Source organism: Engystomops pustulosus, chromosome 1 (assembly GCF_040894005.1).
Source record: "Engystomops pustulosus chromosome 1, aEngPut4.maternal, whole genome shotgun sequence".
NCBI lineage: Eukaryota > Metazoa > Chordata > Amphibia > Anura > Leptodactylidae > Engystomops > Engystomops pustulosus.
This window is the reverse complement of record NC_092411.1, coordinates 29,473,589-29,490,058: the sequence shown is the minus strand read 5'-3', so window position 1 is coordinate 29,490,058 and position 16,470 is coordinate 29,473,589. Positions and strand designations below refer to the sequence as shown.

General features: G+C 39.9%; 1 protein-coding gene across 6 annotated transcripts in view; it reads left to right on the top strand.

Moving 5' to 3' along the window:
• The window catches only part of PDE4D (phosphodiesterase 4D), a 595,186-nt gene that overhangs the window by 558,232 nt on the left and 20,484 nt on the right, over positions 1 to 16,470 (top strand). For 5 of the 6 annotated variants that reach the window (XM_072136749.1, XM_072136766.1, XM_072136757.1 and 2 more), the window contains one exon: positions 16,155 to 16,248. In XM_072136749.1, coding sequence (XP_071992850.1) covers positions 16,155 to 16,248 — 94 coding nt within the window. Of the gene's footprint in view, positions 1 to 8,842; positions 9,415 to 16,154; positions 16,249 to 16,470 lie in introns of those variants that run through there. The other variant, XM_072136793.1, reaches the window with a different exon arrangement.

Here is a 16,470-nt window from a genome sequence, read left to right as displayed (position 1 = left end):
ATACCAAGAAAAATTGTGTAGAATCATGTGTTTTTTTTTTTTTTTTTGCTACATCCATCTGTAACGTTCTCTTTGCTAGGTAAACACATCTTCGAATACATGTAAATTTATCAGAAATTATATGTACTTAGTGAGTCCCAAAAAATGTTGAAAGCTGAAAATGGATCAGTTCTAATTGGTAAAGCAATGATAATTATCGCTCCTCTGGCTGCGGTCTGTTCCATTCTGAGTATAAAATGTTCCCTTTGTGCTGAATGACTAATAATGAGGTTTTATCTCGCATGTACTGTTTGTTACAATCTCCAGTCCTCCCCAATTGAGCCGCATGTTCCTGTTCTTTGCTTTGGAGATCTGTTCAGGTTTTAGCGAAGGGAACACAAGTGGCTTCTCTACATAACCTGCTAAGGTCATGCTCCAGGAGGGGCTCCAGGAGGGGCTAGGCGCCCGCAGCTCTATGCACAAAACATCATGTGATTCTGCAGATTTGTGCCACCGCAGGACCCCGACTGCCCATCTGTTCTTTTCTGCTGGCATTTGTGTTTAACACCTTGAGAACCCAATGGATGGTCAATTAACAATAGAGGGTCTCATTCACTAATCCATCCAATAGTAATTGGCGTCTTATGTATGACGTATAAGATGGGGAAGAAATATTTATGGAGACGCAATATATTCTCTGTAGAATCTCCACTGTCTCTTTGTAGATGGGAATATGTAGATAGAAAGTCCACTGTCTGTAAGTAGGTGCAAGATCCATTTTCTGTAAGCAGATGCGATGTCCACTGTCTGTATGTGTGTATGGTACATGTAAGGACCACTGTCTGTATGTGTGTATGGTACATGTAAGGACCACTGTCTGTATGTGTGTATGGTACATGTAAGGACCACTGTCTGTATGTGTGTATGGTACATGTAAGGACCACTGTCTGTATGTGTGTATGGTACATGTAAGGACCACTGTCTGTATGTGTGTATGGTACATGTAAGGACCACTGTCTGTATGTGTGTATGGTACATGTAAGGACCATTGTCTCTATGTATGTATGGTACATGTAAGGACCACTGTCTTTTTTATGTGTATGGTAGATGTAGGGACCACTGTCTGTAGGTAGGGGCAAGGTCCAATGTCTGTAGAAAGGGACAGAGTTCACTGTCTGTAGGTAGTGTAGGTGTGAGGTTCACTGTCTGTAGGTAGACACAAGGTCCACTGTCTGTAGGTAGGCGCGAGGTCCACTGTCTGTAGGTAGGCGCGAGGTCCACTGTCTGTAGGTAGGCGTGAGGTCCACTGTCTGTAGGTAGGCGTGAGGTCCAATTTCTGTAGGTAGGCGCAAGGTCCAATGCTTGTCAGTAGGGGCAAGGGCCACTGTCTGTAGATAGGGGCAAGGACCACTGTCTGTAGGTAGGTGTGAGGTCCACTGTCTGTAGGTAGGCACAAGGTCCAATGTCTGTAGGTAGGTGTGATGTCCACTGTTTGTAGGTAGGTGTGAGGTCCACTGTCTGTAGGTAGGCACAAGGTCCAATGTCTGTAGGTAGGGGCAAGGGCCACTGTTTGTAGGTAGACGTGAGGCCCACTGTCTGTAGGTAGGGGCAAGGGCCACTGTCTGTAGGTAGGCTTGAGGTCCAATGTCTGTAGGCACAAGGTCCATTGCATACATGTAGCTGGTAGCTCTGCTTCCTCTATGAAATGGAATGGAAGTTCCTATATCTGAATGTATATCCATTATGTACTACAGCATTTGTGTTGCAGATGAAGGTCCTTATTGTAGTTGGTACTACTCAGTCCTGCCACCTGTATGCCAACAATCAGGGGTGACTTTACCCATAAAGCAACACAAGCAATTCCATAACTTTGGTCAGGGCTCTACAAATAATTGTGGTTATGTAGTCATTCCAATTCTTGCAGGGAAATGGATGGTCCTTTCTTATATTTTATTCCGTATGTCGCAATAAGTAGACATTTTTGCCCAGGTTTGGCCTCCCACTATTCAGTATACCCACCTGTGCCCACAATGGTAGGAGTCATTGCACCCCCAGCCGGACACTCCCCTCCACCTTCTATGGCAATAGTAACATTTACTCCAGACAGTGGAGAGGTATGGATTGGTATAAGAAATACTTTACATTTTTGACATTTTGATGTATTCTCTGGATTTGTAAGAAATAACACCTTGAACTTTTCTTGGGGTTGTCTCTAATTACAGTTTATTAAACATTATCACAAGCTTCAGGGCTGGAGATGTTTTAAGACTGGAAAATTGCTGGATACTTTCATTTGTTCCCACCGCAGCAAAATACATATTCTTTTGAACAGGAATCATTTTCTCTGTAGTGTCATAATTTCATCAAATGGAGCAAAGAGACCATTTCGCCTCCCGAAACAGGAAAAAAAAGAGAGAGAGCTAAAATCCAAAGAGCAGAAAATAGCATTTTCTTCACCCCTCACAATCCCTTTGTAAAAGTTGTCCAGACAGAAATAGACTGTTCACAAGCCGCGCTTTTACCTGGGGTAATAACGAGTTATTTGGATGTAAGTATCTAATTTCCATCCTGCCACACAGACCTCTTCAGCAGCCGCTATTGTGCCGCCAGAAATTGGCTCTGATCACCTGGAAAAATGTCTTAACTTTGGTAACAAGTCACAGAAATGACTTCTGCTTTTCTACTCTTTTCTTCCTGATTTTTTTTTTCTTTTAGAAATGCTTTAGCTGTGATAGTTCAAAGGGATTATCTATCTATCTATCTATCATCTTATATGTATCTATCTATCTCATATTTATCTATCTATCTATCTATCTATCTATCTATCATCTCATATCTATCTATCTATCTATCTATCTATCTATCTATCTATCTATCATCTTATATGTATCTATCTATCTATCTATCTCATATGTATCTATCTATCATCTCATATTTATCTATCCATCCATCTATCTATCTATCTATCTATCTATCATCTCATATTTATCTATCTCATATTTATCTATCCATCCAACTATCTATCTATCTATCTATCTATCTATCTATCTATCTATCTATCATCTCATATCTATCTATCTATCATCTCATATTTATCTATCTATCTATCTATCTATCTATCTATCTATCTATCTATCTATCTATCTATCTATCATCTCATATTTATCTATCTATCTATCTATCTATCATCTCATATCTATCTATCTATCTATCTATCTATCTATCTATCTATCTATCATCTCATATCTATCTATCTATCTATCTATCTATCATCTCATATCTATCTATCTATCATCTCATATTTATCTATCTATCTATCTATCTATCTATCTATCATCTCATATTTATCTATCTATCTATCTATCTATCTATCTATCTATCTATCTATCTATCTATCATCTCATATTTATCTATCTATCTATCTATCTATCATCTCATATCTATCTATCTATCTATCTATCTATCTATCTATCTATCTATCATCTCATATCTATCTATCTATCTCATATCTATCTCCTATCTATCTATCTATCTATCTATCTATCTATCTATCTATCTATCTATCTATCATCTCATATCTATCTATCTATCTATCTATCTATCTATCTATCTATCTATCTATCATCTCATATTTATCTATCTATCATCTCATATTTATCTATCTATCATCTCATATCTATCTATCTATCTATCTCATATCTATCTATCTATCTATCTATCTATCTATCTATCTATCATCTCATATCTATCTATCTATCTATCTATCTATCTATCTATCTATCATCTCATATCTATCTATCTATCTATCTATCTATCTATCTATCTATCTATCTATCATCTCATATCTATCTATCTATCTATCTATCTATCTATCTATCATCTCATATCTATCTATCTATCATCTCATATTTATCTATCTATCTATCTATCTATCTATCATCTCATATCTATCTATCTATCTATCTATCTATCTATCTATCATCTCATATCTATCTATCTATCTCATATCTATCTCCTATCTATCTATCTATCTATCTATCTATCTATCTATCTATCTATCATCTCATATCTATCTATCTATCTATCTATCTATCTATCTATCTATCTATCTATCATCTCATATTTATCTATCTATCATCTCATATTTATCTATCCATCCAACTATCTATTTATCTATCATCTCATATCCATCTATCATCTATATATCTATCGTCTACTTGATCTTACATGTATCTATCTATCTATCTATCTATCTATCTATCTATCTATCTGTCTATTTATATATTGTATCTATCCATCTATTATCTATCTCTCTTCTATCTATCTTTTATCTGCTATCATATCTATATGTCTATCTATCCAGTTGTCATCTTTTGAATCTTGTATACATCTGCCTGTTTTGAATCTTCTGTCTATTAAATATTAAATTATCTATCTATATATCTATTTATCTTCTTTTGAATATTCTATCTATCTGTCTATCCCTGTATCTACCGTATTAACTATTGAATCTTTATCTACCTAATTTATTTTGAATCCGCTATCTATCTAACAATAGAGAAAAAACTGAACTCCAAAAAATTGCACGTGAAAGAAGTGGAGCTTTTATTCCATAACAGGCAACCTTTTGGCTCAGATAGGCTAACAATCTACAGGCAGTCCCTGGGTTACATTTTAGAATTGCAGTTCTAGACAATTTTTTTTAGCTGTAATGGGACCAATAATTATCAATAAAGCTTCATTAAGACACCTTACAGCTGATCATTGCAGCCTGGGACTATAGTAACATCCAGAGAGCTTCACGAGAGGTCCGTCTTTAACTAGGGGTTGTCTGTAAGTCGGGTGTCCTTAAGTAGGGAACCACCTGTATCTACTGTATCTATTTCATACACTAGGCATTATCAAAAGACTACTTTTTTAAGAAGACTATACACTTATCCACACCAGATTTTTCCGAGATTGTTGGTCAATTCATCTTGTAGGAAGAACCTCCAATGCCTTATAAGTATCTATCTATCTATCTATCTATCCATCTATCTAATGGCACTTGCCTTGTTGGTTACCATTCTTCTGAAGGTTATGCTGCTTGGTGGTTACAACTCTGACGACAGGACTCAGCTCTGTGGCTATGGTCTCAGTTACAAATAATGGCACACAACTTGGCGGTGACAGTATCTGATGTGTAAACAGCTTGTTAATACACAGGGATCATCAGTATTCACAGGGCATCTAGCAGCCCAATACTGGTGGGGCCTTTCCACAGACTTCCCTCCTCATTTGGCATTCCAAAACACATTGTAAAGCCCGATACCACACCATTATGGTGCTCACATATGAAAAGAGCCATGTAGCTAAAACAATCCATCTTTATTGTATCCAAAATTACAGAATTATATACCAGACAAAATAAATTGTATAAAAATATTAAAAATAGGGGTAAGAACCTATACCCCCCAAAAATGATCAGAAAGGTTAAATGTGTTGCCTGATAATAATACCCCAAACTTAATCTTCCCTGCACACAACCCCCTCCCAAAACTGTCCACAAAAATCTTGAATAGATGACAAACCATGCAAAAAATATGAACCTACATAAATAGATATGAAAGCACCGCAAATAACCACGACTATAATGCACAATCACCAATACTGATTATATAGTGACAAATGAAAAGAAGGACAGCGGCGGGAAGGGGACTGGGAAAATCAGGAGTGCCTTCCTCAGGGATGACCAGTGTATGGAGGAGCCAATCTATAAATACCTGCATAATCCCTTGTAGACGTGACAAAGACTTGCCGAAAATGGGGTGAAATCAAAATTCAACTTTCAGATTACTTAAACAAAACATTTGCCCAATTTTTATGGCACTTACTCCACTAGTGAAAGTGGTCTGGCTAGTCTGTCTAGCTGTTGCACATCAGATTTATCTTAATTATTTTCAGTTTCTCCAGTAACATCACAGAACAGATTTGTTGGGCTTAAAGAAAACCTTTCACCACCTCATACATGTGGTGATTAGCATACTTAATAATATAGGGACTGCTACACGGATTATGGAGAACTTAGAATTTTCTTTCTAGCCCCCTTGGTTGCTGAGATATCAGTCCCAGTATCTGACCATTGTAATCCTCTCCACTGTCAGAGAGGAGGTGCTGGAGCAGAGGAGGGGGCATGTGTTATGATGATCTTCTCGGTGCCTCACTGTTTATCATAAAATGAGAACTCTGCGTTAGCACCTCCTCTCTGACACAGGAGAGAATTACAATGGTCACATCCATCAAGGGATATCTCAGCTGGGGCTAGAAAAATTTTTGAGGTGCCCCAAAATCTGTGAATCCGTATACACTTGTGGGGTGGTAAAAGGGGAAATCGTTCAGCATCTAAGATAAAAACACAGCATAATTTTAAAACTTTATTTTAGAAGTTTACTATGGATAACAAATATAAGCAAATTACCACGGTCACGGTGCCTGGATCTATGAGTAAGTGTCCCTGGTTTATCATGATGGATTTTGATGGTAGTTTTTTTTTTTTTTTTTAATATTAAGGAATAAATTGACAGATTGGTGATCCCATCCCCTTGATATGGACACACCACTATCTGTTCACTCCAAGTTAATTTATTTGTTTATTTTTAGGGAGGAATAACAAAGGAATTAAGAAAAGATGGGCCAGAATATATATATATTTTTTGGATGAAGTATACAATGTTACAGGCAGTCCCCGGGTTACGTACATAGGGTCTGGAGGTTTGTTCTTAAGTTGAATTTGTATGTAAGTCGAAACTGTATACTTTATAAATGAAGTTCCAGACAAATTTTTTTCTTGCCCCAGTGACAATTGGAGTTTCAAAATTTTTTGCTGTAATTGGACCAAGGATTATCAATAAAGCTTTATTACAGACACCTTACAGCTGATCATTGCAGCCTGGTACTATAGTAACATCCAGAGAGCTTCACCAGAGGTCACAGTGGGCAGAGAGGTCCGTCTGTAACTATGGGTCGTCTGTAAGTCGGGTGTCCTTAAATAGGGGACCGCCTGTACTTAAAAATCTTGATGACATATTTGTGCTTTATAACATTTTATAAACTAGTTTCACAAAACCATTATGGGAGTGCACCTATGGCTGCTTGTCCGCAAGAATTATAACCTTAATATGGGTGTACATATTCTCCTGTATTGCACACTAGTATGTGACACTATGGGGGTCATGTTCTAAGGGCCGCCGGGTCCGCCAGGTTACCCGAATATTACCGTTTTGCGCCGATTTTCCCTGAATAAGCCCACGCGATCGGATTGTGGCGCATAAGCGCCGGCATGCACGCAATAGAAATCGGGGGGCGTGGCCTTTCGGAAAACCCGGCGGATTCTGAAAAACCACATTATTATTTTTTTTAAAGTGTCACTTGACACGCACTTACTTGCACCCAGCAATGGATCGTGAACTCCAGTGAACTCCGAGGGACTTCAGCGCAGTAGTGACACCTGGTGGATATCGGGCGCACTACCTTAGTGAATCGCCGGAAGACCCGAATCCTCCACAGAGAGTATATCTGCCCCTATGTCCCTTTATGGATTTTGTAATAATGGAAAATGCCATACTGTAAGCAATCAATGGACATTTTGAAATTAATCTGTGATTTAATAAAAATGATTAAATCTGTGAAAGACTGTATATGATTTTGACCCTAGTAAAAGGCTCACATCTACATTGCAGGCTATGTTAAAGCTTCTATATATTACCGCATTAAACTTCCAGCCCCCTCAGGTAAGGTTTGAGACATCCTTTCTAAAATCCCCTCTCTTATATGAAATTTTGTCCATTTACTGATAAAAAAAATCTCTAAAGTCATGTGAAAATGAACAGAGAAGAGTCATATTTTGTCTGAGATGAGTCAAGTTTAGAGGCTGCAGGAGGAGGGACATTTCAGATGCTTTTCATGTCTTAAAGAAAAGATTTTCATATTTTCAGGCTAGTAGTTTTGTGATCTAGAGACATACAGGCCAGGAGACATGGATAGAAATGTGAGCTGCAGGTAAAAATCCAATCCCACTCAGTTTTGCCATTATTGTGATCGGTTCTGTAGATCACAGAACCACAAGCCTGATGCAATCTGAAAGATGGAATTCTTCTATAGAACCTGGAAACAGATTTAATGTAACTAAAGATAGAGCAGTCTGCAGTGACGCTCCACCTGCAGCCTCTAAACCTGATTCATCTGCTGCAAAATATGACTCTTCTCTGAAATTGTTTATAGGTAAACAAGTGAGAATTAACACAAAAGAGGGAATTCTAGAAAGGACGTTTCATAACCTACCTGAGGAGGCTGGTTTGTTAATTAAGTAAAATCTGGTGACGGGTTCCCTTTCATGTTACTTTTTTGGCTGGTAAATGAACACACACTCTATATGTATCCAGATAGCCCCTCTTGTAGTCCTCTGGGGCACCCATTATGCCATCCATTAGAGTGAGGAAGCCCTCAAGCAGAGATGTATCCTACTTTTTGCTGTGCACATGTAGCAGAGCCCACATTGTCAATTTCACAACTCCCTGTGATTCTGTGCAAAAAATCCCCAAACTCCCAATTGAAAATAAAAACTCCGCAATGTCAAACCCATCTTTGCTACATTTGTACTGAGCTCAGGAGCGTCCCCCCCCCCTGTCTCTCCTCATACATATTCTATATAAAACCTCTGCTCAAATTCTGCAAATCACCGGGAATGTCATGCCCCCCCCTCCGCGCCCGGCTTAAAGGCAATTTAGCAAGCACAAAAGGAGAAGAGGGGGGAAAAAGTGCTCTAATTAATCTTGTCTGGAGAGGATAGCTGGTGCTACAGGGATTCCATTACTAAATGTCATTTACAAGACACGGAGAACTGCTGCTCCAAGGAGATTTAGCATCTCCGGCCAATGAGGAAATCTCATCCATGAAGCCGTCTCCCCTGCCTTTAGAGGGATGTGGATTGGCTTTCCATGAGATTTCTGGGCGGACGCTCGGCGCACTGTTTATGGCTTTCCTTGAAGGTCCTATATTGTGCTGTTGGCACAGAGACCCTCCTCAGCAGCGGAGCCTCCTGGCATCTATTATTCAGTAGGATCCTGGCGCACAAGAAACATGCAGATTCCCAGCTCCCTGGATTTCTCCTTTTCCGTGGCCGTATCCTTCTTCTTGCTAGTCCTGGACTATCACAGCCCTCTGGATTTGTATAAATGGTATTCCTACAGTCTGAACGCTGCTCAATGGGAGTCACAATGCACCCGGTGCACCTAAAGCCAAACCCGGGAACAAAGTGACCGCGCAGAAGTCTGAAATAAAAAACTGATAATTTTTTTTTTTTTTTTTAAATATTTCTCTTCTGCTGGTATACAGCAAATTACATTCAAAATGCCTGAAGCTAACTATTTGCTGTCTGTATCCTGGGGCTACATCAAGGTAAAGATTTCTTCTTCATCCATATACATATACTATATACTATATATATGCACTTCAGCCCCAGAACCAGTATACGGCAATATCCCTAATACCTGCATTGTATGACTATTACACCTGACGTGGATTGTTTACATACACATCATATATGCTTCATATACGGCTCGGCCTCTGGTTTCATTGCCTCGTAGGTTATCGGAGAAGCAACATGAGTCCCCTCTAATCTAAACCAATTATTTTGTATGCAATTATCATGTATTGATCCGACCTATTCTTAGAAACCTCCATGGAGCATGGAGGGGGGGGATAAACCTGATTATAATGACCGCCTGTGAAATATATATGTGGTGGGTACTTCTATGGCTAATGAAGTGCATTATACCTGATTCTATACTGAGATGTGACCTACTAATAAGCCATATGCTATTGTATCTGGACAAAGCCCCTAAGGACTAATTAGTCCCCGGTCCATTGCAAATGCCTTGGTCTCGTGATGGAGAATGGTTGGCGGAGCCAATATGGCAAATTTTAGAAGAATTGGAATTGATGCCAACTTGGTATGATGTAGGTCATATGTAAATAGTGCCTAGTGCCCAGTCTTCTGCATTGTGGATGGTGTGATAGACAATGTCAGGGTGTAAGATTCCCCTCCGCACCTTCTTCATTACAGGGCACTCACCTTATTACATCCATTCACCAGAAGAGATCCTGCAATTACATATGGCACAAGACTGATATGCGCTTTATTACACTGCAGCCACTTCTGTCACACTTGATGTGGTGATTGTATATTAAGGCGCGCTCCGCTGATGTGAGGGGGCCATTATTTGGATGGATACCTTTATTATGATGCCTGAGGTGAATTGTGTGCCGAGGAATCACTGTGCCATTGTGCCTAATGAGCTGTGATGGGGACTGGAAGGCATCTTCTTTGTGTTAGGGCAGCCATATCCAGGATACATGCTGGGTGCAGGCTGGATCCGGATTTGGATGCACCAGCGTCCTAGACATGTAAAATTAGTATTGAGCTTTGGTGTATTAGATGGGGAAAAAAATGATGATGATGCAAAAATTGGACATGGGACTATAGAGCCTATATACTCAGCCCATCTCTAGCTGTATATAACACCTCCTGCAATAGGTGGCCACAGCATGGATACAGTATGTATGTACACAGGTTTAATGCGTTACTCAGCAATGTAGATTACATCATCAGTCAGTCCTGTGCAGCCATCATCTATCTCATCATAGACAGAAAGGCAGCTCTGAGCATAGTGTATGTAATAGGGGCATGAGATATGCAGCCCTGCAGTATATACACCTTCTATATACAGCCGGAATGTACACAATATATACACTGCAGCCATGCCCTATTTTATGCATATGGTGGTCCTGCATTATATAATATATACACACTGCACCCAATATGAATGTATATAGTGGTCCTACACTATATAATATATACACACTGCACCCAATATGAATGTATATAGTGGCCCTACACTATATAATATATACACACTGCACCCAGTATGAATGTATATAGTGATCCTACACTATATAATATATACACACTGCACCCAGTATGAATGTATATAGTGGTCCTACACTATATAATATACACATTGCACCCAATATGAATGGATATAATGGTCCTACACTATATAATGTACCGGTACACATACTGCACCCAATATGAATGTATATAGTGGTCCCTATACTATATAATATATACACTGCACCCAATATGAATGTATATACCCATGGGGACAGGGGCTGACTTGGTAAGCTCTGTGCAGCGCTGCAGAAACTGCGTGTGCTATATAAAAAAAGAATTATTATTATATAGTGGTCCTATACTTTATAATATACACACTGCACCCAATATAAATGTATATAGTGGTCCTACACTATATAAATAATACAGCCCAGTACTGAATATGATTGGATATAATGGACCTACACTATATGATATATACATACTGTACCTAATATTAATGAATATAATGTAATATACATACTGCATTCAATATATGCATCTATTGGGACAGGACTTTATAATAATACCTACTGCACCAAATATGAATGCATATAGTGGTCCCTATACTATATAATATACACACTGCACCCAGTATGAATGCATGTTGTGGCATGTACCCACAGGACGCCGTGCGCTATACTGTACATAGTGACTAATAAAAGGGAATCACGCAGCAGGTTTGTTTACAAAATGCATAGGTGCCCCATATAAGACCTACCTTACCATACATCAGTATAACCACATGCAGTGCGGCCCTGTATATGTGTATATATAATACAGCGAGGTGCTAACATGTCTCTATGCACTGGACTAGGAGGGGTGAAGTCATGTCCTCCACAACAGCCTCTTCATACATTGTGACAAATTCAGCTCTGCTACATCTATAAAGTAATGGGATTGGATTGTGTAGATGTTTTATTAAACAGAACATTGTTTATCTAATTAAAAATGCATCTTCATCATAACCACAGCAGTCTATGCAGTAAGTATATACTGTATATGCTGTACTGTGTGTTATTGTGCATAGTATACAGTCATGTGTGCCAGGTCTTCTCCGCAATACATCTGCTACATCTCTTCCTCCATAGTTTATAGATCATCTCCCTCTCAGCTTTATTAGTAAGACTACAGTTAATCACTTCTCTTCTCATGTCATATTAATTGTGTAAAATGAACAATATAACCTCATAGATTGTAAGCTCTTGTGAGCATGGCCCTCACTCTTATTGTTTCATATGTTATTACTCTGCGCCATGGAATTTGATGGCGCTATATAAATAAAGATTATTATTATTATTGCAATATGGGATATAAAAAACACCTGCTAAAGAGTTGTTACACAGTATGGCGCCACCTGCTGTTTAAAGTCAATAGTAATTTCCACCTAATGACCTAGTGGACGCACATGCTCATTCACTCTACGTGATTCTCTACATTGCAGCCAATAACCATAGCTTTTTGTCCTGCTTGTCAGGAAAGGAGCGTAGCCTCTTTTGGTGCAATAGACTAATATAGCAGAGTAGACTCCTTCTGCAGGTGATGGAATGAGTAACTATATTATATTGTAAGCTGTCAGAGGGTGCTGGAGACTGATTATGTCTATATCATCCCCCAAATCGGAGGGGGGGTTGCACATAGAACCAGAAATAATTAAATCATTATTTTCTATGCTAATAACAGATTTGGTTTCAAACTATTCAAGACATATTTAGGTCTGGAATGTCTACAACTCCTCTTACAATTTCTTATTTTGTGGGGCACCTGAAGCCCCATGTATCAGTACTTGTAGGGCCTGGTCTTAGGGTGGCATTCATGAGTGTTAGTGCCTACTTGTTGCTTCTGTTTTAGGTGACACTACCAGGTTCAGCCCGCTAATGCATATGTCTTATCCCAAAATCTATTCCCAAGCTTTGTATCAAGTTCATTGATAGTAGATATTGATCATCAGAACCTGTCGGTTCTCCACATTTCGGTATTACCATACTACCTGTTATCAGCCATACTACACGTTGGATCTATCTAGTGCTCCGTCTCATAAGTCTCATCAGCTTACATGAAGATGACCATATCTCCTCGAGTAGGTCCAGTTACATGATGCCACACCGATATTTGCAATATTTCCGTTAGGTTGGTGAATATAACCAATTGTAGGAAAATCTTCAGTATTCGTGGCGGAGCCGTTGACATAATTATCGCTAACTTGACAGTCCCTAACGTAGAACCTCGAGTTGTTATTTAAGAAAGCAGAAGGTACAATGGAAGTGATCAATATTGCAGCTGGCAGGATAATTACTTCCTCTGCGTTCTCCACCTAGCGCAAGGTGCATTAGGGATTTTGGCGACATAATGTGGAGATTAGCCAGCTAGAGAGGTGGATGTGGAATATTAATTGCTACAATCTGGCACTTGGGGATTTAATGTGGAATCTTTTAAGGTCTAATCCTTGCTCATAAATTCATTGAGGAACTTTTTTGATGACATGTGATGTTCTATTTACATTGGTGTAAGGTGGATACGGTTCTGGGTGTAGGTATGGATGGCTGTATAGTCAGAAAATGTCTAATAACGGTCTATGGCTGAGAAATAACCGAACAGAACAACTTCCAGAGTCATGATGGTCTTTATCTGGTTTATCTACACATGTATCACCACATACGATGTGTCTCAGCCTCCATATTCTTTACCTTTTTTACCTTTTTTTGTGACAACACGTGATTTAGTGATAATGTGTTGGGAGTTTTTTATTCTATATGTGGCCATTCTTGTGAATTGCCATCAGTTTTACTAGCATATTGTGATATTGTATAGAATTCATGTTATATGAAATTTTAGAGATGCATGATGGCTTATACTTCCTTCGCACCTTACGCCACCTCCACACCAAGTGGGAGGGAAGGGGCACAGAGTTGGCTGTGCTGGGCTACTTCCAGACGTAGGTTATAGTGCGATTCTAGGCCAGACAGGGCCTGCTGTAGAAATGGGTGCACGGTCATGTGCTGGATATACTAAGAGGCCGGGGCATCTTTGTATATCTGGCGCAAGGGGCACGATGCGCCAGCTCTTGATAAATCCCCCTGAAAGTTTTAATATAGACGCAGGTTCCAGAGTGCCCGCCGTACCGTAGCACGGCGGGCACACCCCAGCGCGGGGAGAGGAGGAGGGGGAGAGCGCAGCTCACCCCGCCCCTCTCCATAGGGATACATGGCGCACGGCGCTGCATGCCCTGAAAAAATAGGACATGTCCTATTTTTTCACGGAGTACGGAGGGGTACGGTGCCGCACGTGTGCGGCACCGTACCGCTCCCGTAGGGCGCCGCGCTCCCATTGCCGTCTAGGGGGGGCGTATATCGGCCGTATATACGTACCCCTTGCGGTCGTGTGAATGCAGCCTAACTTATATACATACCAATTGGCCCATAGTTAGAGATGAGCGAACCCGACATTCGGCTTCCTGACCCGGACATTTTGCCACCCATGGTCAGTCACAGCCATGACTAGTTGGTAGGGAAGTCAATTTGCCAATATGTCCGGGTAATGTGGTCTAACCCGAATTTGAACGTCAGGTGCACTCATCACTACCCATAGTGCACAAGACTACAAATATGGAAGTCAGACTAAATCCCGAAACTCTAGTGTCTGCAACATGTGAAATTTTTGCTTCAAAGTAAAGAATCTTAAATTTGTACAAAGTATCAGCCATCATAACATCGTGTGGAGGATGTGTGCTGTCATTGCATAGAAAGCTTCATTGTTTATTTCATGTCCCTGGTCGTGATGTCACACAGATGCACGGCTCTTTATATCACACAGCTCTGATTACTCTCCGATAATAACAAATTGTGCAATCAGGGGCGTAACTACAGGGGTTGCAGCCATAGCAGACGCTATGGGGCCCACAGTGTCAGGGGCCCCATCATACAACATGACACTAAAGAATAAAGGATGTGCACCATTATATACATATTATACTGCACATTTTACAGCATAACATGTATATAACATATATGTGATGTGTGTGTATCTGTGGTGTGTAAATGCTGTATGTGTATATGGTGTATGTTGTGTGTGTATATATACTGTATGTGTGTAAATATGTTGTATGCCTTTATATGGCACTGTATGTGTATCTATATGTGCTGTGTATATGGTCTATATGTGTGCGTATATATGTAAGAGTGTATGAGTGAAGAACTGTATGTTTGTTTATGTATATGGGTATATAAATGTGTGTGTGTATGAGTGTAATATGTATATTTTTATGTGGGAAGGTGGCCCAGTTCAGAAGTCTGCTATGGGGCCCTGCCTCTTGCAGTTACACCACTGTATGTTCCTGTGTGGCATCACATGACCAGGGATATAAGGAGCCATGCACCTGTGTGACATCACATGACCATGGGCTGGTGTTTATCTACAGGAAGTACACAACGAAGCTTCCTATAGAATGAAAGGAAGCAGAGACCCGGAAAACCATAAGGAACCGATAAATTGTATAACTTCTCACAACACAAACAATATCAATGATTTGCTGGAATTTGTTTAAAGCGGACAACCCCTTTAGGTCCGCACAAAAGTTATTTATAGGTTATAAATCTAGGAAGCAAAATGGGGCTGAGAGAAAATGTAAAAACTCCATGATTTGCGCAATAAAAGTGCATGCGCTACATTTTCAGGACCTAGGGACTTTCCCATTTTAGGGTAACTTGTCAGTAGGTTCGGATACCTTCATGTAGCCGGGTTTTAGGGTCTCAGACCTTTTTTTTAAATTTTATTTTTACCCTACATTTGCCTTGATTTCTGGTGATATATCCGGCATGGGTCCTGTGAAATAAGTCCGCTTTGGACCCTTGGCACAAGCGCACGACATAGTGAGACCAATATCCGTACATGTTGTGAACATCATGTGTTGTGCACATAAGTTACCGGACCCCAGACAGTTTGGAACGCGGGCACCAACACAGTTTAGGTAAGAAGTTTTGGAAACCTAGCTGAAACCTACTGACAGGTTCCCTTTAAGCACAAGGGTCTGCGAAAACAATGTATCACACATGAGCTCATATCTTCTATATAACTGACTGTGAGAATTTTTGCTGCATTTTTTTTTTTTTTTTACATTGTGTTCACCATTTTGGTACAATTTGTCGCAACGCATCTTACCGAAATGTCGCTATATGTGTATTGATTACTCTCTTTATAATTTTTACAGTTCAAGAGAATGCTCAATCGGGAGCTCACCCATCTATCAGAGATGAGCCGGTCGGGCAACCAGGTTTCGGAATATATTTCAAACACCTTTTTAGGTAAGTAGAGTTGTTGTTTCTCCCTCCCCAGTATCTCGCATTCATTCTTCCGCAGCTCACGTTGTCTCGTGTAAGTGACATCCATCCCGCATCACCCATCATCCCGTTACATAAGGTGGACTTATGTCATACGGAGAGAGGATTGTACCGCCGCGTTCCTTTTGTTTTTGTCTTTCCCTGTTAATTGGCGTCCCTGTAATTCCCTATGCATTGATGTTCTTT